The sequence below is a fragment of the Macrobrachium nipponense genome, chromosome 39 (assembly GCF_015104395.2).
Source record: "Macrobrachium nipponense isolate FS-2020 chromosome 39, ASM1510439v2, whole genome shotgun sequence".
Lineage (NCBI taxonomy): Eukaryota > Metazoa > Arthropoda > Malacostraca > Decapoda > Palaemonidae > Macrobrachium > Macrobrachium nipponense.
In genome coordinates, this window is record NC_061099.1 from 6877100 (window position 1) to 6899546 (window position 22447).

Genomic DNA, 22447 nt, shown 5'->3' on the forward strand with positions numbered 1-22447 from the left:
CAACTTACAAACAACAAACAACTAGAAATGTGTGGAAACTGGTCACCCAATATATCTTTGGATAAAAAGAAGTCACTTGAATCCCAGACAAACTACAAAGACCTTGGAGACTTGTTCTGTGTAATTACCTTTATCTTCACTTACAGTGATTCTCATGAACCAGTAAATAAATACACTAGATTATAGAATAACTAATACCCTTACCTGCGTTATAGTATCAGCAAATTTAACTTATAAACAGAAGGGTATGATCATGGCTGACAGAAGGATATGATCATGGCTGAAAAGGCAGCATAATATAAACAGGAGGACGTGATCATGGCTGAAAAGACAACATGATATAAACAGACGGACATGATCATGGCCGAAAAGGCAACATAATATGAACAGGAGGCCATGATCATAGCTGAAAAGGCAACATAACCTGACCGCTTCAGTTTTGGAATTGATAAACATGCTATATGCACAGACACTTTAGGTTCGTAATAGAATTAGGATAGTAAATAAACTTGAGCAATTTTTTTTTATTTAAGTTACGATTAATTTACAGTATTAAGGAAGACTTACAAAAATTCATACGTATAAAGAACATGAAGAAATGGTTTAGGTGAAGATAGTATGTAGCATTGGTAATTAAGTAATAGTGTTACGTTTAACATTATCACCATCTTCAGGAAGACAAAGACCATACTTTGTGATTTAGTATATTTACTGGATATCTGCAAAAAAAAAAAATGTTGTATTCAGTATACTTACAGTATACTGTATTTGCAGAAGTGTTCATTTAGTCGAGTTCACAGTTCTTTGTTTGGACACGAGTGTTAACCTGTTAACTGTTAACCAGAGGTAATCGTTTGTGTCTTAGCTTAAATTACAACTTTGTTATATGCTACAATAACATATTGTTAACTAATATCCATGGTAATTGTTTGTCTTGGCGTAAATTATAACTTTGTTATATGTGACAATAACATGTTGGTAATGTTAACTGTTACCCTCAATAATTGTTTCTTGGCTTAAATTGCGTGTTATAAGTTACAATAACTGGTTGTTAACTGTTGTCCACAGCATATAACTGTTTGTGTCTTAGCTTAGATTACAACTTATAATATGTTGCAATAACATTTTGTTAGATTTTAACTGTTATCCACAGTAATTGCTGTGCCATAGCTTAACTTACAACTTTGGTATATGTTACAATAACATGTTGTTAACTATTATCCACAGTAATTGGTTGGGTCTTAGCTTAAATTACAACTACTGGTTGTATGTTACAATAACATGTACTTAACAGTCAGTTATATGTTACAGTAACAGGTTATAATATTTTGAGTACCTTAAAGTTTACATGAGAAACACACGAATTTCATATTGTTTTTACGTAGTGTGAGTTGATTGAAGACAAAGCTTGGAAAATCTGTTCTTGTTTTTTCTTGATCTAAGTTGACTGAACACAAGCTTGAACAACGCAGCCGAGGAAATTAGGCATCTGTCAAGATAAGATTCTAATTATTGCGTAGGAAAGTGTAAGCTTTTAATTAAAATTTATGGAAGTGTAAGACTGTAGTTCCACTGTAGGGCAGTGTAAGACTGTAATTCAATTATAGGGCAGTGTAAGACTGTAATTTAACTGTAGGGAAGTGTAAGATTATAACCAAACTGTAGAAAAGTGTAGGCTTGTAATTAAACTGTAGTAAAGTGTAAGATTTTAACGAAACTAGGAAGATATGAGGTTATAATTCAGCTATAGGAAAGTGTAAGACTTTAATCACACATTAGGAAAATTTATTATAATTAAACTAGGAAAGTGTAAGATTGTAATGAAGCTGTAGGGAAGTATATGATCCCAGAATGCATTGTGAGATCCTTATTAAGACTTTCAGTATATGGTATTATGCTGTATGTTGAATAATTTAGCTCAGCTTATTTGATAATGTAGTCCCTCATAAGTGATTTTGATATATTCATGTTAATTCCCTAGCTATGTTATTTGATTAATTCAATAAAATGGTTAATGGCCATATCACATAGGAGAAAGATACAAGTAATGAATGGAGAACTCTGAGAACTTTTTTTTGTTGGTGACAAAGTTCTTATCTAGACCATACCTGTTCAAGTTCTGGAGCCGGACAGGAACTCAGAGCGTCTAAGAAAGCCTCCTGTGATGCCATGTCAGAACTGATGTTTGCATAACTCAGCATGTAGTAGAAGGCAACCTGGTCCACAGATCCGTTCTTCCACTGGAAATTATGAGGAGAAATATGAATGTCTAGGGCAAAGGATACTCAGTTATCATATACTTCAGAATGTGTATACACAAACACACACAGACACGTATGTTATAAGTACAGGCAGCCCTTGGTTAACAGCGGGGTTCTGTTCCTGACCGATGCTGCAAACCGAAAATTGGCAGTAACAGCACTTAAAACCTGCTTAACGGCACTGCTAACTGAATATCGGCGCCGTTAACCAGAGATTGGCGTTGCTGCCCAGAGATCGGCACCGAAATCCCAGTTAACAGTGTTGCTAGATGAGTGCCGTAAACCCGGATAGCCGATAACTGATGCTGCTGTTAACTGAGGGCTGCCTGTATTGAGTCCAAAACGAATGGTTTCTTTTATTAAGTAGGCTTAGCTATCATTTTCTTTTTCTATAACATAAGAAAACTATTGTTTTGGAAGCCCCTGGACAGCCATAGAAGTAGCCTTCATGACACGCAAGTTAGTGGGGTTTCTCTTAGTTGTTGTCAGCTATCTCGTGTTTTTGGCTCTCATCTGGCCACAGTGTACCTTTTTCCACTTACCATTGGTGGAGTACATCACCTCCAGTTCATCTTTAGATTCTACAGTAATGCAGTAGACCATTGACACCAAGATTATGTGTTCGGTTGCCATTTTACTCTTGCCTTCTTTATTCATCTGAGAATCACAGGGTTCTGCTTGACTTTTTGACAAAAACTACAATTTACTTTTAAAGCAGTGTATTCCTGATGCACCAGTTGCCCAGCAGTACCTTCCATTGCACTCCTAATGAAATGCTTCAGTATATTATAATAACTTTTTCTAAATTTAAAGAGGGCAGGATAGGGTTTACATAACCCAGGTAGCGCCTCAGTGGTGTGGTTGGTTTGGTGTTTGCTTCTCACCTCGGTGGTCTCGGGTTCGATTCTCGGCCATTCCATTGAGGAGTGAGAGATGTGTATTTCAGGTGATAAAAGTTCACTCTCGACGTGGTTCGGAAGTCACGTACAGCCGTTGGTCCCGTTGCTGAATAACCACTGGTTCCATGCAACATAAAAACACCATCCAAACAAACAAACATACATAACCAAGTTCTCTTTAAAATGACTATTTTTTTTTTAATGGAAATGGGATGGAATTACCTGCTCTAATTTTGGAGGTATTCTGGTAGGTTGTTTAATGGTTGTTGATCTAATTTTCTGGTGTGCTTCAATAGGTCGTTCTCTGTGGAGCTCAAGATTAATAGTTGTTGCGTTCATTCTTGACTCTATTGAACTTATTAAATGTCAACGATTTTGGCCTTCAAAGGACGTAGTCTCTGGAAGCAAACATTTCCCCTTTGGGCAACAAACTGATATTTGTCAAAGAGTTCAACTTTTGGCAGGAAGAGACCCACATTGAATACCACTGTTGTTAGTATTATTTTTTTTTTATCACCGTCATCCTATTCACTGGGTGGCTTTATAGTGTGGGGTTCCGGGTTGCATCCCGCCTCCTTAGGAGTCCATCACTTTTCATACTTTGTACGCTGTTTCTAGTAGCACACTCTTTTGAATGAGTCCTGGAACTAATTCAGCATCTAGTTTTTCCAGGTTCCTTTTTAGGGATCTTGGGACCGTGCATAGTGTTGTCCTGTGATTATGGGTACAACTTCTACTGGCATATCCCGTATTCTTCTTCTTTCTATTTTCAGGTCTTGATACTTACCAATTTTTTATCTTTCTCTTTATTATTATTATTATTATTATTATTATTATTATTATTATTATTATTATTATTATTATTATTCAGAAGATGAACCCTATTCATATTAAGCAAGCCCACAGGGTCAGGGTCCATTGACTTGAAATTCAATCTGTTAATAATAATGATAATTGTGAAGGCCAACTCACCAGTCCAAGCTGAGTGAACATGCATCTAGCAACATCTCTCACTCTGTCGTCACCTGCTGTCGCTAAAACATTTTCAAGATCGGCTGCAAAAAAGAGAGAAAAAGATTAGTTTTAAAAACGTCTTTTATGGGTGTTTGGTTTATAAAATTGAAACAGTTTTATGATTACAATTTCTATTGCTCATCTGATAACAGGGCGTGAACTTACTTTGAGCGATTAGTTCATAAAATTATATTATTACTTTATCTCTTATTAATCTGGTAACAACGTCAATTTGTCTAACGAAAAAAATAAATTGAAAAGCATATTATTATATATATGGCTACTTGTAAAAGTACCACCTCAACTTTATAAATACTTTAGGGTTTGGCCTTTCCAGTAAGTAACTGGACTTAAGTAATAAAGACTCTAGGCTCAGATTGTAGCCTGGAATCACGTCTAAAGCTAACATAGTGAAATATAATAATTAACAGGGTAGATGGTCAGTACAGTAGTCCGCTTAGCTGAGATCTGTTAAGTCGAGGTGACACTAATTGTATTATCAGAGTAAATTAAGGATGATTGATAGGGCAGGTGGTCAGTGCAGAAGTTCACTAAGTTGAGGTCCATTAAGTGGAGGTGTTAGCTGGTCAGTACAGAAGTCTGCTTAGGTGAGGTCTGTTAAGTTGAGGTGTTACTAACTGTCTTCTCAGAATAAATTGAGGATGATTAATAGAGTAGATGGTAAGTACAGAAGTTTGCAAAGTTCAGGTCTGTCATGTCGAGGTGTCATTAACTGCATTACCAGAGTAAATCAACCATGGTTAATAGGGTAGCTGGTCAGGACAGAAGTCCACTAAGTTGAGGTTCATTAAATGGAGGTGTTACCAACGTGTATTATCTGAGTAAAGCAAGGATGACTGATAGGGTAGCTGGTCAGTACAGAAGTCTACTGGGTCCATGAAGTCGAGATGTCACTAACTGTATTATTAGAGTACATCAAGAATGGTTAATAAGGTAGATGGTAATTACAAAAGTCCACTAAGTTGGGGTACGTTAGGTCGAGGTGATACAAATTGTATTACCAGAGTAAATCAAGGATGATTAAGAGGGTAGCTGGTTAGGACAGAAGTCCACCAAGTTGATGTCCGTTAGGTCGTGATGATAATAACTATGATTAGAGTCAGATCAAGACGAAATTCGGAGAACTTAACCGTACTTATTGTGGCTGCTTTGAAGGGCCCGATTCCTCCCTGAGTTGCCGTTTGACATTCGTTGAGGGCCCTCAGCATGAAGACCTCCAGCTCAAGAAATCTGAGGCGCCGTTCGCAGATGAGAGCTTTTCTGTAGCACCGGATGTCCCGCCGGCATAAGGTCACTGCGATGAGAGAGGCGTTCGTGTTTGCCGTTATATAGTATTTAGTTATTCGTTGTCTGTAAGTTACTGTATCAGTAAATATTACCAAGGAGGCTTTGAAGTTTATGTTAGTTCTGATATTATTTCTTCAAATGCTATACATCATAGATTTGATATATTTTGCAGAGATGTTCATTCTTGATTGGTTGATTTCTGTAGATGCTTGTATTTTTTAATGGTGTGTTTAAATCTAGAAAAATATACCAACTTCAAGGCATGTATGCTTGATATGTTTGAATACATCACCAACTAAACGCGAATCACACTGAACAGCAAAACATATTGAACTTTCAAATGCCCAATACTACTTACAATTAAGTTGGTTAATCCAACCGTCTACTGCTAAAAGTGAGATTAAGACCAGCAGCGAGAGGCGCAGAATATTCGTAATCCGCCTCATCTCTGAAAAAGAGAAGAAATTTTTTATTTTTATCTTCAAGAAAACATTCATTGTCTTATCTCTGTAGTTTTAAGGCAAGGTATGCCGAGAGAAAGGTGAATGAAGGAGGAAGGAATAATTTTCTCTGTATTTTTAAGGCATGGCTTTCTGAGAGAGTCAAATGAAGGAGCTGGGAATAATGTTGCTTGTATGGTGGTTAATGTCGTGGAATGCTACTCAGACGCTGCAGGTTTGCGCCTCCCCAAGGCCGACGAAAAATCACTTGCTCTATACCACGATCAGTTACTGTTGCTCTGCTGGGTTTGCAGTGGGAGGTTGAAACCAACATTCTTTGGAAGCTTGAATTTCCAGTCAATGGCCCCTTTGGTGTGCTTGTTCCATAGGTTTCGTGTACTGGAGTAATTATAATAATAATGATAATTTCTCGAAATGTGAAATTTGAACCTCCGTCTAAAACCTTTGGAGAACATCAGTGGACTCTAAAAGACCCATACTGACCTGTTCTTATTCACCTAACGAAGTCTCCTGCGGTACTTAGTTTCCATGTCTTTATATAAGTTGTACGTATTACTCCTTCATGATGGTTACCTCTTCCAAGTACATACTGCGAGGTGAATCTGTGTTATGCTCGTCTTTTCTTGTTAACTTAAGTCTGTGTTATACCTACCATTCACATACCTAGAAATATAACACAGTCATGTAGGTTGCGCTTGATATGACGGAGATAATGTCATATTTAAGCTACAACTAAAATGTGGAATATAGTTTGCCTAGTGTGTTGTGGAATCATCCGATTTCCAAAAAGTCAAAGCGATAACTCAGCACCGAATGACCTTATAGGTCTCAATGCTTGGCCTTTGGGCTAAATTCTATATTCAATTCAAATAATTTCAATTCAAGTCAAAGAAGCAAAGACATTCCTACTCTCTTGGTTTTGTTTTCTGTCCCCTCATAAGTATTTATGTATTTGTCTCATTTTGCAGTTTTTTTATTTCCCTTCGGAGCACTCTCGGGTTTATAGTAGTCTTTAGTTCCTCGATGGACGAGTGGATTTCGCGCTCGCCTACCAGTCCGGTGGTCCGGAGTTCGATTCTCGACTCGGCCAACGCGGAATCAAAGGAATTTATTTCTGGTGATAGAAATTCATTTCTCGATATAATGTGGTTCAGATCCCACAGTAAGCTGTAGGTCCCGTTACTAGATAACCAATTAGTTCCTAGCCACGTAAAAATAATTAATCCTTCGGGCCAGCCCCAGGAGAGCTGTTCATCAGTTCAGTGGTCTGGCTAAACTAGGATATACTTAATTTGTAGTAGTCTGTTGGCTCCGTTCATGAGGGTGTTCAGCTGAACATTTAAAAACGCAAGAAGGAAAGAAAGGTCGGATCCTTTGAAAAACTATGTGAAAAACTGAGCTTTTACCATAATCCACAGTCTGACGAATGCCACGACGTTTCGCCTTTCGTCGTTATCTATGATTACAGGAGAGGGTTTATGAGGCGTGTCTTAGTACATTCCCTCTTGCGTTATGGAAAAAATAGACAGTAATTTGGTCAATGGCAAACTACATTACGCACTCACGGACCTCGGCACTTTAAGCGTGAGGCCACGGTTGTCAATACTGACCTTACGGTTTTACATCGTGTCATTGTTACAATTGACCAGTCAGATTCATAAATCATATTTTTGCTTATCGAGATATTTCCCACTTGTTTTGGACGATTAGGTTGAGGTTGACTTAGCCATCCACATACTTTTCTTATTTTTAAGCATGATTATCACAGTGATGACAACAAGGTCTTTCGTTTGAAATTTCTTTGTTTGAAAGGTTCTTGAAGGTCTTATACCTTTTGTTTTTGGATTAGGGAAAGCCCTTTATAATTTCTTTGAGAAACACTTTAATGTGTTTCCTCTCTCTTACTTGTACTTTTGTCATGAGGCGGGTATCCTTCAGAACAAGATTTTGCTGGATTTCATATTACACACCTCACAAAATGCTTGAGTTTTTGTTGAGCATTATTTCCATTACCTCCTTTCCCACCCCACCGTAGTGTGGTAGTGCCATCAGTGCACCTCACTGGGTGTACTATAGGCATTACTGAAGGATCTTTGCAGCGTCCCTTTGGGCCCTAGCTGCAACTCATTTCGTTCATTTTACTGTACCTTGATTCATATTATCTTTCTTCCATCTTGCTCTCCACCCTCTTCTTACAATTATTTCATAGTGCAACTGCGAGGTTCTTCTGTTACACCTTTTAAACATGCCTGCTCTCAATTTACTTTCCAGCTCTGAATGACCTCATAGGTTCCAGTGTATGGCCTTTGGCCTAAACTCTATATCCCATTTCATTCCATTACCTCCATTTTACCAATGCTTTGTTGCTGCATTATATCTCCTAGAGTAATCTTTCTTCGTCGCGCGTGAAAAGATTTGCGGATTTATTTTGCATAGCAAATGTTCCAAGGAGAGAAAATAGGGGACTCGTGGTCAATATACAATTTACGAAAGAACTGGACCATGTCCGTCTAGTGACCCCTCTAGGCTACGTGACTTTAGCTTTCGCTTATGTCATTCAATGAAGGTTGTCATGTCAAGGAGATTAAAGACGTCATAAGACAGGTGGGTGGGTTTGTTGTTTATATGATAGATCATTCCGTGATATATTATTAGGGTTGAAATATACGTTAAATACAAAACTCCAAGTTACCTTTGGGATAGAAAATCTGAATTTAAGGGCGAGTTAATATCTTCATCGAAGCTGATATTCCCCGTCTGTGGGAGGGAAAGCGTGAGAAAGCCGTGTTTAAAGGAAATATTTGCAAGGAACAACTGAATGAATTACAAGTGCACCTTCTTGTCAATCAGATATTTATAACTTTGATAACATTTCGTGTATGCAATGCAGATCCTATTCCGTAGGGGGATAGTGACGTCAGTGCACCTCATTGGTGCACTGTAGGCATTACTTAAGGGTCTTTGCAGCGTCCCTTCGGCCCATAGCTGCGGTCCCTTTCATTCCTTTTATTGTACCTCTATTCATATTCTCTTTCAGACCTTCTAGCTGTTAATTTCCCTTTCAGCGCTGAATGACCTAATAGGTGCCAGGCCTTGGCCTTTGGCCTTTGGCCTAAATTCTGTATTCTATGTTATCTGTAAATTAGGTCCTAGTTTCAAGAAATAAATGCCAGAGCTATAGTAACTTCACATCAACCGTGCATTTGATGTCTAGGCCAGTCCCTTACAACGCTCCTGATTGGCTGTTGATAAGCCAATCACATGGACACTCTCAGTCTTTCTCGAGAGTTCACATAGGGTGGATCTATGTTCCACCTCTCTTTAGAGATACGTATTTCAAAAGTATCCCTGAGGAGAGGTGGAACACACAACTTGCCTATGTGAACTCTCGAGAGACACTGAGAATTTCCAGCCCTGTGATTGGCTTATCAACAGCCAATCAGGAGCGTCGTAAGGGACTGGCCTAGACATCAAATGCACGGCTGATGTGAATCTACAATAGAACGTGCTTATTTCGCGTTTGTCGGATACTGATTCATATAACTTGAAAATATGTGAATGCAAAACAGACCCTAGTTACAAGGGAAATAAATGCCATAGTTACGTGCTTGCTTCGCGTTTGTCGGTGACTGGCCAAGGAGTTCATGATACTGCCGACCTTCCTGGATGCGGTCGAGTGTACGCACCCGGCATAATGACCACTTCTAAGCATGAAGAGAACATAAAAAGGAAGAAAGGTCAGTTTTGAAATGTATTGCGTAATGCTATGCTGTACTTGGAGCTCGATCAGACGAAGGGCGAACTAATTTGGAGGTTATGCGTAATCGGGAGTACGTTAATGTTTGGGGAGTATTTTCTGCGGTTTTTCTTTAGGAAATGTGGTAGTTTATTATTCTTTCGTGCTGCCCTTCACTTTTGGGATGATATTTTTGGAATTACAGCTCATTTTAGGATTGTATTTTTGATGAAAGTAATATTCCGTTTACATTCAGGATGTTAGAACGCCTTAGTGGCGTGATCGGTATGGTCTTGGCCAGCTACCTCGTTGGCCCGGAGTTCGATTATTGGGCAATCCATTGAGGGGCTAGAGATGTGTATTTCTGGTGATAGAAGTTCCCTCTCGACGTGGTTCGGAAGTCACGTAAAGCCGTTGGTCCCGTTGCTGAATAACCGCTGGTTCTATGTAACGTAAAAACATCATACAAACAGGACGTTACATTTTTAATTGTATTTTTGGAAAGTGAAAGTCAACTTTTTTGCTCTACATTGCTTTAGCAATTTCATACTCAGCTCGGAAATGAATTCGAATATCTCGGGTTCGGATACAGATTTTTTGACACTGAATAGGGCTTCTCTGGGTTGGGGACGGGGGAGGGAGACGCCATTGATGTTTGCGAGTGGAACAGACGTCGAAAGTGAAGCATAGGAGGAGAGGAAGTATTGATCAGACCCATATGCACATGTGATGACGTTGGTGAATATGTCACCAATTATTTTATTGTATCTGAAAGTTTTCTTATTGTACGTTGGTCATCTCCCAGTCAAACGGTGCGTCCGATTTCGTGTCATGATACGCATAGTAAACAGTTGTCTAAATTTACAGGCAACAATGGCAAGTAGTTGATTTTCAGTTGCAAAGAATAAATACTGTTGCAGATTGTATTTTGTTCATTTATAAGGTTGCAGTTTCCTATGCTTATCATACTACACATATAAGTGGATGCTCTTTTAACTGGTAGGTTACCAGGGTACGATGCTGAAGCCTCCAAAACAGTTATTTTTTTTTTTTTAATTTACGAAGCTTTAATTTTATGCATATCATATAACGCATATTATTGGATGCTCTCTCAACTGGTAGATTTCCAGGGCACGATGCCGAAACCTTTCAAAATCATTGACCTCCTTATAATTGAGGGGTGAGACAATAAGTCCCGACTCTTTGTGGGACGTGACGTAACGTCTCGAAGCTCTGTAATCAAGGCGTCTTCATTCCGAATACTTATAGACGGACCAGTGGTTCCTTCTACGCATCAGCTTTGCGCACAGTTACACGATGGGAAAAAGATAATATGTCTTCCTTTGTGAATTCACCGGTTAATGATGTCAATTGCAAGATTAGTATCAAAGGGAAGGCGGGTTTGAAGGTTATGTTTTCTCTGAGGCATTCGGCAATCATTCACGAGATCACTTTCTCATTTTTTCTTGTGTTTATGATTCTGAAGAATAGACGCATACGCTGTGTGATCATTTTGGAATGGTGTTTTCGGTAATAGCAAAGATTCGTACGTTTTTTCGACCTGTTTTATGTTGAGTTGAAGAAACGTATTTTTGGCAGTGAAGGAAATTTCCAATATATCTTCAAGACCCCTGTAATGGGGTGGTGCCATCGGTTCACCTCACTCGGCGCACTGTAGGCATTGCTTAAGGTTCTCTGCAGCGTGCCTTCGGCCCCTAGCTGCACTCTTGTCATTAATTTTATTGTACCTCCGTTCATATTCTCTTTCTTCCATATGACTTTCCACCTTCTAATGATTGATTTATAGTGCAAAAAGCTACTTTGAGGTTTTCCTCCTGTTACACCTTTCAAACCTTTTACTCTCAATTTCCGTTTCAGCGCTGAATGACCTCATAGGTCACATTGCTCGGCGATTGGCCTTAATACTATATTCAATTCATTTCAGTTGAATTCATCTTTCAAACATGTGCTCTTAGCTTTCCTGTCAACGCTGAATGGCCTCATAGATCCCAGCACTTGGCCTTTAGCGTTAATATTATAATCAGTATATCGTCAGGACTGAAATACATTACTTCCATTATAGTTTCTCCCCCTCATTCTTTTCAAATCTAACGTACGGTACTTGAAAATATTTTGTAAATATTTTCGATTTTTAAAATTCTGATGCGTGTTATCAGCTTCAACGCTTTCCTCGCATGCTGTCAGTTTTTAAGCTTTAGTTTGTCATTGTCCTTCGCGTTTCCACTTTGGAAGGTCTTTGTTATTGGAGTCTGATTTCTTAAAAGCACCTTGTGCTTGCCTTAGATTTGTTTTGTGGTCTGACACGGAAGTTTTGATTTATGCCTGATGTTTCCCGTACCAGGCATGTAAAGATGTATCTTTTTATGTTGTTGTAAAAATCAGATCCGTTACTAATAATATTGTCTTCACCAGGCATGTAAGTTGTATCTTTTTATGTTGTTATAAAAATCAGATCCGTTACTAATAATGTTGTCTTCACCAGGCATTTAAAGTTGTATCTTTTTATGTTGTTTTATAAATCAGATCCGTTACTAATAATATTGTCTTCAGTTATATTTAACTCTGGGGTAGGACAGTCCTCAACCCCTTCAGTTGGTTGCAGTCATTGCTGTCTTAACTTGAATTAATCAGGCATTGATTTTTTAGACAAAATGGCAAAATCTGGTGAGAGTCTCTCGAATTATCTTGCAAATCAAGTATGTATGATGTGGCCTGCTTATCGTCGTGGTGTATCACATTTACGCTAGGTTTCCGTACTTCCTGTACTTAACTTGCAGCAATGTTATAAGATAAAAGGTCAACTACTATTATAAAATTTACATTGAAATGCTATCTGTGGTATTATTACGTGCACATAAGACATTTTGAATTTGCATTTTTCAGTTTTTAGTAGAATTATCAGCAATATATTAGCCAAATGTTCATGCGCAGATTTCTTCTAAATATAATGGAAAAAATTGTTAATTGAATTTTTAACATTACGATAAATTTTATTAGTGAATGATTTGGTTAACGTTTTTTCAGTGGTGCTCTGACATTGAAATGCTTTCTGTGGTAGCATGACGTACACCTAGGACATTTTGAATTTGCATTTTTAAGTTATTATTAAAATTATCAGCAATACATTAGCCAAATGTTCATGCGCAGATTTCTTTTAATTTTAATGAAGAAAATTGTCCATTGAATTTCTAAGATCACGATAAATTTTATTAGTGAATAATTTGGTTAACTTTTTTTTCCAGTGGTACTCTGACATTGAAATGTCAACTTTTGAGAGAGAGAGAGAGAGAGAGAGAGAGAGAGAGAGAGAGAGAGAGAGAGAGAGAGAGAGAGAGAGGTTTTCTTCGTTTTGCGTGCAGGTGCTCAAGGTTTTCAGACCCATTTTAAGAATGTTTTGATAATATTTGTTTTAAAACGACCTAAATAGCCTTGGCGAAGTGAAGGTTTATGTTAGGAGCCTTCATGCTTCATAAAAAATTCTGAGCAAAGGTAATAATTTTTTTTTTTTTCTTAAAAATCTCTTGCAACGGTTGTAGGTAAATGTCTGGTGAGAAACTATGGACTTTTCACTCCTTCAAGTACAATACTTTTCAACTATTGCTGAAAAATGTTGCAAAGTTTAATATCATTACAGTATCGTAGTATCTATTGGAACTATAACTTATGCATTTTTTGTTAATTATTATTATTATTATTATTATTATTATTATTATTATTATTATTATTATTATTATTATTATTATTATTATTATTATATAAGTATATGCATTTTATTATTATTATTATTATTAATGCATTTCATATATAATTCTATATTTAGCCCGTTGTCCCATGGGAGAAGGTAATCCCATAAAATCAATAACAAATCCTGTAATTGGCGTATACAGTTATGAGTACTGAATAATTGCCAAATTCGTTAATTCACATACAGCCCCAACAAATAATTAACGAAAAATAGAGAATTCTTCTTTGATTAAAGAATAAGTGGAATCAGACACTGTCGTATGGTACTACACCCTAAGTGATTCAGCACTTCTTTGCAAAGCATGAAGGGTGCCTCTTGCGTGTATCTCAACACAAGCGAACAGACATACTTACGTACAGATACGAACCTTGGCTCTCTCTCTCTCTCTCTCTCTCTCTCTCTCTCTCTCTCTCTCTCTCTCTCTCTCGCTCTCAAGCAGATTAGCGGACGAGAACTTTGGACCTTCTCTCCCTCTCTCTCCCTCAAGCAAACAGACCTACAGACACGAACCTCTCTCTCTCTCTCTCTCTCTCTCTCTCTCTCTCTCTCTCTCTCAAGCTGACATGTGGACGAGAACTTGACTCTCTCTCTTAAGCAAACAGACCTACAGATACGAACCTTGCTCTCTCTCTCTCTCTCTCTCTCTCTCTCTCTCTCTCTCTCTCTTTATCAAGTATTGTAATGGGACATAAAGAATAGTTATTACCTAACAAGTTATTAAATATTAGCCATAACTGTGACAAAGTAAGGAGCCGATTTGGGAATGTTTTATGTACGTATTCTCCCCTTTCTCCTTCCAGTGTAACTTATTATTATTGGAAAGGGGACAAAGGATAAGTGTGATAAGGAGAGAGAGATAAAAAAAGATAAGTTGAAGGAGATTTACGCTGTTGCCAATTGGCACCTAGCCACGTAAATAAACATCTAATCCTTCGGGCCAGCCCTAGGAGAGCTTTTTTAATCAGCTCAGTGGTCTGGTTAAACTAAGGTAAACCTACCTTTTCTTACTGTCAGTTTCCCTTTCGGCGTTGAATGACCTCGTAACTCCCAGCTCTGGGCCTTTGGTCTAAATTCTATGGTATCTTATTAGCAAGACCTTCGATCTCACACTTGCTCATTCCTCGCGAAACGATCGGTATTGAAGGCGCCGATCGGAAAATTTCCAACCTGCGTTTTCCACGTCGTTGGAACGGCAGTGACACGCTTGCGCCGTTCTCCGCGAATGGTGTCACGTGATTTCGAAAGGCTTCCATCCGTCTTTTTCCTATATATAACCTTGTGGGGGAAGGGGGGCCGGGGTGGTAGGGGGTGGGGGTGCGTTTGTCGCGCAGCGAGTTACACTTATGACCGAATCACAGCTGGGAGTTTTATGGGTCTTTATATTATTTCAGTGATGAATTAGATTTTTTTTTATATGAAGTGTGGGTCTCTCTCTCTCTCTCTCTCTCTCTCTCTCGTCTCTCTCTCTCTCTCTTTCCTTGATGATATTAAATTGTGTCATATCCAGTAAGAATACCAACACAGACAAAGTGAGATTTCATTACCACTTTATTATAGGGATTTAGAAGACACCTCAAGCTTGCAGTCATTCAATCGCAGACTGCAAGAGCAAGCAGCTGAAAGCACTCAAGCTTCATTGAAGAAGTCCACAAGCCTTGCCTTAAGCCTTCCAAAAACCAAACACAAGTTTCAGTCGAGAAGTCACGAAGCCTTGCCTTAATTAAGCCTTCCGAAAATAAGCAGTAAAGTTTCGTTGAAGAAGTCCACTAGCTTTAGCTTAAGCCATCCAAAAACAAGCTCTGATATGTCATTTAAGGAGTTCATAAGGCTTACCTTAAAACCTCCAGAAACAAGTAATCAGGTTTCAGTCTAGAAGTCCAGCAGCCTCACCTGAAGTCTTCCAAAAACAAGCATCCAGGTTTCAGTCAACAAATTCACAAGCCTTACCTTAAGCCTTCCAAACACAAGCGCTCAGGTTTCAGCCAAGAAGTCCAAAACCAAGCACTCATGTTAAGGTTAAGAAGTCCGTATGCCTCACCTTAAGCCCTCCAAGAACAAGCACTCGGGTATCATTCAAGAAGTCCATAAGAATTTCACAGACCTTATCTTAAACCTTACTAGAATAAGCACTAAAATTTCATTCAAGAATTTCACAAACCTTTCCTCAATCCATCCAAAACCAAGACCCTCAAGTTTCATCTAAGAAATGATCAAGTCTTACCTTCAGCTTTTCAACTTTTGTATCACGAGCACTTGATATAAAACTCTCAGTACAGTAACCTTTTGGGGGGAAAGTAGCGAATCCTTTGACCCAAAAGAAGAATATTCCCAGCGACGGTAGAAGCGTAAGGCACAGAGGTTCCCCAATGAATGACTCGGGGGAATCCATTCAAGAGAAATACATAGTACTCTACGCGCACTAACCCCCAACCGCCCCCACCCCGGCCTTGCATGGGAGAGAGAGGGGAAACTGTAACCCCCTTGGGGGATGCCACGCGTTTCCAGTCACTCGTGCACTCGTTTCTCACCCAATCCAGGTACAGTGTGTCCACATGTAATCGCTAAGGGCTGCGCAGTTTTACTTTTGTGTAAGGTCAGGCCAGCCCTATAAGAGCTGATAGTCAGTTCATTGGTCTGGTTGGAACCATAATAATAATAGTAATAATAATGTGTAAAGTCAATTGGTTAACGCCTAACTTTGAGGTCCTGCCAGTTAACCATCTTCATTGTAGCTTGTCTCCCTCTTTCTTACAATGTTCCTTTCTTTTTACTTATTCCGTCCCATATGTCCGTATTTCCTTCACCCTCTGTCCTGCAGCTCATAGATTCTGTTTCCTAACCTTTCATTTTCTTTTTAAAATGAGAATATTCAGCATTTTAATTTTATGACTATATATATATATATATATATATAATAATAATATAATATATATATATATATATATTATATATATATATATATAAGATATAGATATATTATATATATATAATATATATATAATAATATATATATATAGATATTAATATAATATATATATATCTATATATATATATATATATATATATATATATAATATATATATATATATAAATATATATACGTATATAAATATATCATATATATACGTATATATATATATATATATATTATATATATATATATATATATATATATATATTCTCTCTCTCTCTCTCTCTCTCTCCTCTCTCTCTCTCTCTCTCTCTCTATCGCTATGATCTCATACCAGAACACTGGTAAATGAACTTATTGCGGTGGAACTGACAGGTAGTTCTGTGTCTTTGTTTTACGAAGTATATATATATATATATATAATATACTATATATATATATATATATATATATATTTACTCCCTTTCCCTCTTGAAGGTTCTGCACCTTCAATTTTCGGCAAGTATTTTTGGCAGAGGGTGCCAGTGCCCTGTTTCCCTGCTGTTCAAGGTTCGAGTCACAAATACGATTACAGCATTTTTAACTTTTGTCTCTCCCTGTGTACAGCTTTCTGTATGCATTTAAATGTATGTTGAGCTGGTATTTATAATTGTTTTAAGCGCCCCAACCCAGTGGCGTGGACGGTATGGTGTTGGCGTGCCACCTCGGTGGCCGCGAGTTAGATTCTCGGGCATTCTCTTAAGGGGTGAGAGATGTGTATTTCTGGTGATAGAAGTTCACTCTCGACGTGGTTCGGAAATCACGTAAAGCCGTTGGTCCCGTTGCTGAATAACCACTGGTTCCATACAACGTAAAAACCATACAAACTAACAAACATTTCGTTGATGTTAGCTTCCTGTCTTGTTAACTGAAGGAGAACTGAAGATTGAAAAAAAGCTATTTTTATAGAAAATTGTGTTCCTAAGGAAAGTTATTTTTAGCCTTACAGTATAGATTGCCTTGTGTTTTTTTTTTTTCTCAGGAATGGAGGGGAATAAAAATAGACTAAATGGAGCAGATGGTATGAGACATTACGATATTTTTTTGATGATTTAAAGAAAATTATCATTGAGACTTGGAATAAATTCCAAATAAATCCCAAATCCATTGTGTCAATACCGATCACTAAAAAAAACGGATGCCACGATACCGGACCATATTTATTAACCGCGATCAACAGGATGTTCTTTAGCCTTGAGCCGTTGAATTGCGGCATATTCTTTCGACATCTCTCCTTTATATTATTCCCAATATGTCTTATTTTGTAGCTGAGAGCCGTGGCCTTCGCTTCAAGGCCTTTTTTAAAAGCAGAGTATTGATGTATTGTTGTCAGCTGTGATTCAGATGCTGATCGATTTCGCTGGACGTTGGTCCTCAAACCGGCCATTAAGCAACCAGTGACTCAGTTCGAGTAGAAAATGGTCACCTTGTTTCTTGTTTCCTGTGGAGGAGGAGGAGGAGGAGAGAGGGAAAGGGAGGCGGAGGAGGAGAGAGATGGGAAGGGAGGATGGGGAGGAGGAGAGAGGAGGATGAGATGGAGAGGAGGTAGAGAGGGAGAGGAGGGAGGAGGAGGAAGAGGAGGAGGAGGGAAAGGGAGTAGGAGGCGGAGGAGAGAGGGGAAGGGAAGAGGAGGAGGAGGAGGGAGGAGAGGAGAGAGGGAGGAGAGGAGGAAGGGAGGAGGAGAGGAGGAGGAGGAGGAGGAGGAGGAGGAGGAAGAGAGGAGGAGGAGAGAGGAGGAGAGGAAGGCGGATAGGAGGAGAGAGAGAGGGAGGAGGAGAAGAGGAGGAGGAGATAGGAGAGAGAGAGAGAGAGGAGGGAGGAGAGAGGGAGGGAGAGAGAGCAGATAGGGGAGGAGGAGGAGGAGGAGGAACGGAGGAGGAGGAGGAGAGGGGGAAGGAGGAGGAGGAAGAGGAGGAGGAGAGAGGGGAAGGGAGAAGGAGGAAGAGGAGGAGAGAGATGGGAAGGGAGGAGGAGGAGAGGAAGGAGAGATAAGGAGGGAGGAGTGGAGGATTGAGGAGGGATTGAGATGGGAAGGGAGAAGGAGGAGGAGAGAGAGGGGAAGGGAGGAGGATGAGGAGGAGGAAGAGGAGAGAGAGGGGAAGGGAGGAGGAGGAGGAGGAGGAGAGAGAGGGGAAGGGAGGATAAGGAGGAGGAGGAGAGGGGAAAGGAGGAGGAGGAAGAGGAGAGAGAGGGGAAGGGAGGATGAGAGAGAGGGAAAGGGACTAGGAAGAGGAGGAGAGAGGGAAAGGAGGAGGAGGAGGAGGAGGAGAGAGAGGGGAAGGGAGGAGGTGGTTTGAGGAAAAATTCCCAGGAGCAGCCTGTCATTCATCCTCTTGCTTACTTCCCCCCCCCCCCCCCTCTTAGTTCACTGAAGTGTGTGCGTGTGTCTGTGTATGTGTGTGTGTGTGTATGACTGCCAGGGCGTGGGTTGTTGTGTCCAAGGTTGGCTGTTCGTTTGCAGGGTGGAGGATTGATAGTTACCTCACTTTGAAATAATCCGTCGAAATATACTTTCCATATTTTGTAGCATGCTAACCTCTACGACTTCTTCTCGCCCTTTCAAATTCTGATTCTTTGCTCTGCAGACAGTTCATCACATAACAGTTGCAGCCTATATTCTTCCATTCGTCATCAACATCCACACTTCACTCCTATAAAGGAGAGTCGGCTCAACAACCCATTCACGCTTTCCCACCCTGGCTTCCATGGCGAAGTCTTCACCTCTTCTGCCATTACCATGATTTATTAGATTCGAATGAAACAACTGCTGCCACTCTTCTAGCATTCATTAAAAGTATATCTTTCATGGTTTCCACTTAGCTTCATAACATCACTCTTTCTCAGATTTGTATCTGAATCGTCCTCTTGCAAGAATCTCAAAAATCTGGTACAAGTTTTTGCAGTTTCTCTTCACTCTCCCCAACCAGTGCTGTATCATCTTCAAGTATCAACCATTTTGTACTCCATTCATGACATTTTTGCTTACTCGGGGAGTAAGCCTACAAACTACTTTGTTGTTGGGGGGGGAGGGTTTAGGAAAGGTCTATAGAAGAGCCTAATATGTTCTGATATAAAAGTGTTTTGCACTGAGTTACAGATACAGGAATTTTAGGATAGGATATTTATGATTTATTTGTTGGAATGAAACTGTAAAAAATAAATAATGTGTAAGTTCAACAGTACGGGACAATTACTTTTAATGGCTTATGGTAGAGCATTCGTTTTAATTCTCGTAGGTGAACCAATGCTCTATTTGACCGTAGATTTCAGCACGTTTTAATTTATGTTGAAAGATAGTAATATATAATTTACAACTTAGTACTATAAAATTTACAACTTAAGCGTGAGGGAAAAATTTTGCAAGTATCCCAAGTAAGCTGGAGGTTGGATCACGCTTTTTTTCCACAACGTAGCGCTGACATCTCTCCGCTTTCCGACTGCTCATATCTCTCCAAACATTAACATACTGAACATCTACGGGAACATAAAACACCTTAGCTTCAGGAGCAATTGTAGACCAAACCAGGTGGTCCTTTTTCTTATCTTTTTATATGTGATCCATTATCTTCTCCGAACTGGCATAATTTTCCGTGTAGTGTTATACGTTCATATCTCTTACTGTTACTTCGTTTTTTTATCATCTTCAAGGCCTAAAAGGTTCCATTTCAGTGTTAAGAGTGTTTTCAGATCTTTCTCTCCCCCCCTCCCTTTATTTCCGCTATGTGGAGCTTTTCCTAAACCATAAGCTCTTGTGAGTTGTGATAGTGTCGCCTTGTCGCAAACGCCGCCCCCCCCCCCCCCCCCCCCCTCACCTGACAACCGTCGACTATATTAGATTCACATCAATGTGCATTTGATGTCTAGGTCCGTCCCTTACGATGCTCCTGATTGGCAGTTGATAAACCAATCACAGGGCTGGAAACTCTGTCTCTCGAGAGAGTTCACATAGGTAGGAAGTTATGTTCCACCTCTCCTGAGATATACGTTTGAAAGACGTATCTCTCACGAGAGGTGGGACATAGATCCTGCCTAAGTGAACTCTCGAGAGAGACTGAGAGTTGCCAGCTCTGTAACTGGCTTATCAACAGCCAATCAGGAGCGTCGTAAGTGACGGACCTAGACATCAAATGCACGGTTGATGTGAATCTACAATAGCTTACTCGATGATCTCCGAGACCTTTCTCGCGGTTGTTCGAGTACTTGCGAACTAAGTGGTTTATTTTCTGCTGTTATTACCTGTGGAAGGTTGCTAGCGAAGTGTGTGTGTGTGTGTGTGTGTGTGTGTGTGTGATCTCTGGCCCCGTTTCATGTCACTAATAGATACTGTCATATATAAATATCGTCATCTTTATTAACTGTGATGACATGATTGCCCAGTGTGTATTTCTGGAGCCTCCTTCGTAATTTCAAGAAACAGCGACATGATTATTATTCTTTCCCAGGCGTGATAAAAGTGAAAAGCCATATTTGAAAGCGCTTAGCGTAAAAAGTCGCATTTCTACCTCATGTTTCGAACTTAATAGTAGGGAAGGTTACAGAGAATACGAAGGAATTAGTGGCCATGCTAAGGGGTCATTCACTGTTACGCGTTACGCCGAAGGAGAGAGAGAGAGAGAGAGAGAGAGAGAGAGAGAGAGAGAGAGAGAGAGACCTTGCTTTTACGCCAGATTTAATTTTTTTCAAAGGTTACTGTCTATGCTCCGCAGTTACGGATTTTTTTTTTTTATGACGCAGACTTCCGGAGAAAGAGAGTTTGCTGCCTGTCAAGGAGGTGTTTGCTCTTGCTTGCTTGCTTGCTTGCTTGCTTGCAAAAGCGTAATTGATTTCAGTTCAAGTGAAAAGGAAAAGATCGTACCATGTACTGAGAGATGTAATATATATTTATATTTATACATATATTTACGTATGTTTTATTATATATATATATATATATATATATATTATATAATATATATATACACACATATATATATGTGTAAATATATATATATATATATATACATATATATATATATATATATTATATATATATATATATTTTAGTATAACAGACGAAAAGGTTTATGAATAAGTATAGAAATATTTCATTTACATTGGAAAGCGATTAACTTGAAGTAATCATGTCACAAGATATAAGGACACTTCTTTAGCTCGTACGTACGTTCGTTCGTTCGTTCGTTTGTTCGTTCGTTCGTTCGTTCGTTCGAGAGAGAGAGAGAGAGAGAGAGAGAGAGAGAGAGAGAGAGAGAGAGAGAGATTGCTCGAAAGGAGTTCCAGTGATCGAGGCAGAAAGAGAGCGTTCCCAACAGAAACTCAGAAGGCAAATCTCACTCTTGCTCTCTGAGGACGAGAGAGTTTTGTTTTTTTTTTTTTTTTTTTTTTTCCACCGGAAGCGTGATTTTACGGGCAAATGCTCGTGAAAATTCACGAGTCATTGTTGCGTTCTCCATAGGTTCACTTTACGTGCTGCTCTCTCTCTCTCTCTCTCTCTCTCTCTCTCTCTCTCTCTCTCTCTCTCATTCGTGTAAGATTGTTATGTTGATATCTGATACCCAAACCACACAATATACTGTATGGTGTTGGCGTATGTATGCACACACACACACACACACTTTTATATATATATATATATATATATATATATATATATATATATATATATATATATATATACATAATTATATATAGACATACTATATTTGTATATATATATATATATATATATATATATATATATATATATCATACATATATATATACTTGCTGTGTAATTGACTCAAATAATGTAAAATCATCATATATTTTGAAGAAAATTTTTTTTATACTTTTGACAAGTAGAATGGGCCTGGCTTAAAGTTATAATTCTGAAATATAAATAACAGTTTACTTCATTTAAATGTAAATAATTCCGTTTAGTGATTAAATAGATTACTTTACGACGGGCCACAGTGACTTTTAAGTTTGATTAATCAAACACAGAAGCAGATTCAATTAACCAATGCGTCCAGTTAATTGGATAACCAGAGGGTTAAAAAAACTGAAAGACGAGACG

At 38.8% G+C, this 22447-nt stretch overlaps 2 protein-coding genes across 2 annotated transcripts in view; one reads left to right on the forward strand and one right to left on the reverse strand.

Moving 5' to 3' along the window:
* Positions 1–22447, forward strand: part of LOC135210085 (low-density lipoprotein receptor-related protein 4-like) — a 471815-nt gene that overhangs the window by 102880 nt on the left and 346488 nt on the right. The gene's annotated exons all lie outside the window — the stretch shown is intronic.
* Positions 510–15804, reverse strand: LOC135210490 (uncharacterized). Its single transcript, XM_064243375.1, has 6 exons — positions 15667–15804; positions 5841–5930; positions 5331–5489; positions 4133–4215; positions 2109–2240; positions 510–1489 (listed from the first exon to the last, which is right to left on the reverse strand). Exons 2-6 carry the CDS (start codon positions 5926–5928, stop codon positions 1439–1441), a joined length of 513 nt encoding a protein of 170 aa, XP_064099445.1. The 5' UTR covers positions 5929–5930; positions 15667–15804; the 3' UTR covers positions 510–1438.

What these genes read in the sequence shown, in the direction of transcription:
- LOC135210490 (XM_064243375.1), bottom strand. Translation starts at nt 5,928, where the DNA reads ATGAGGCGGATTACGAATATTCTGCGCCTCTCGCTGCTGGTCTTAATC. An exon ending in TTGGATTAACCAACTTAATT is followed by an intron (nt 5,490 to 5,840) that starts GTAAGTAGTATT and finishes CTCTCATCGCAG; the next exon opens with TGACCTTATGCCGGCGGGAC. An exon ending in CGGCTCCAGAACTTGAACAG is followed by an intron (nt 1,490 to 2,108) that starts GTATGGTCTAGA and finishes TTATCTTGACAG; the next exon opens with ATGCCTAATTTCCTCGGCTG.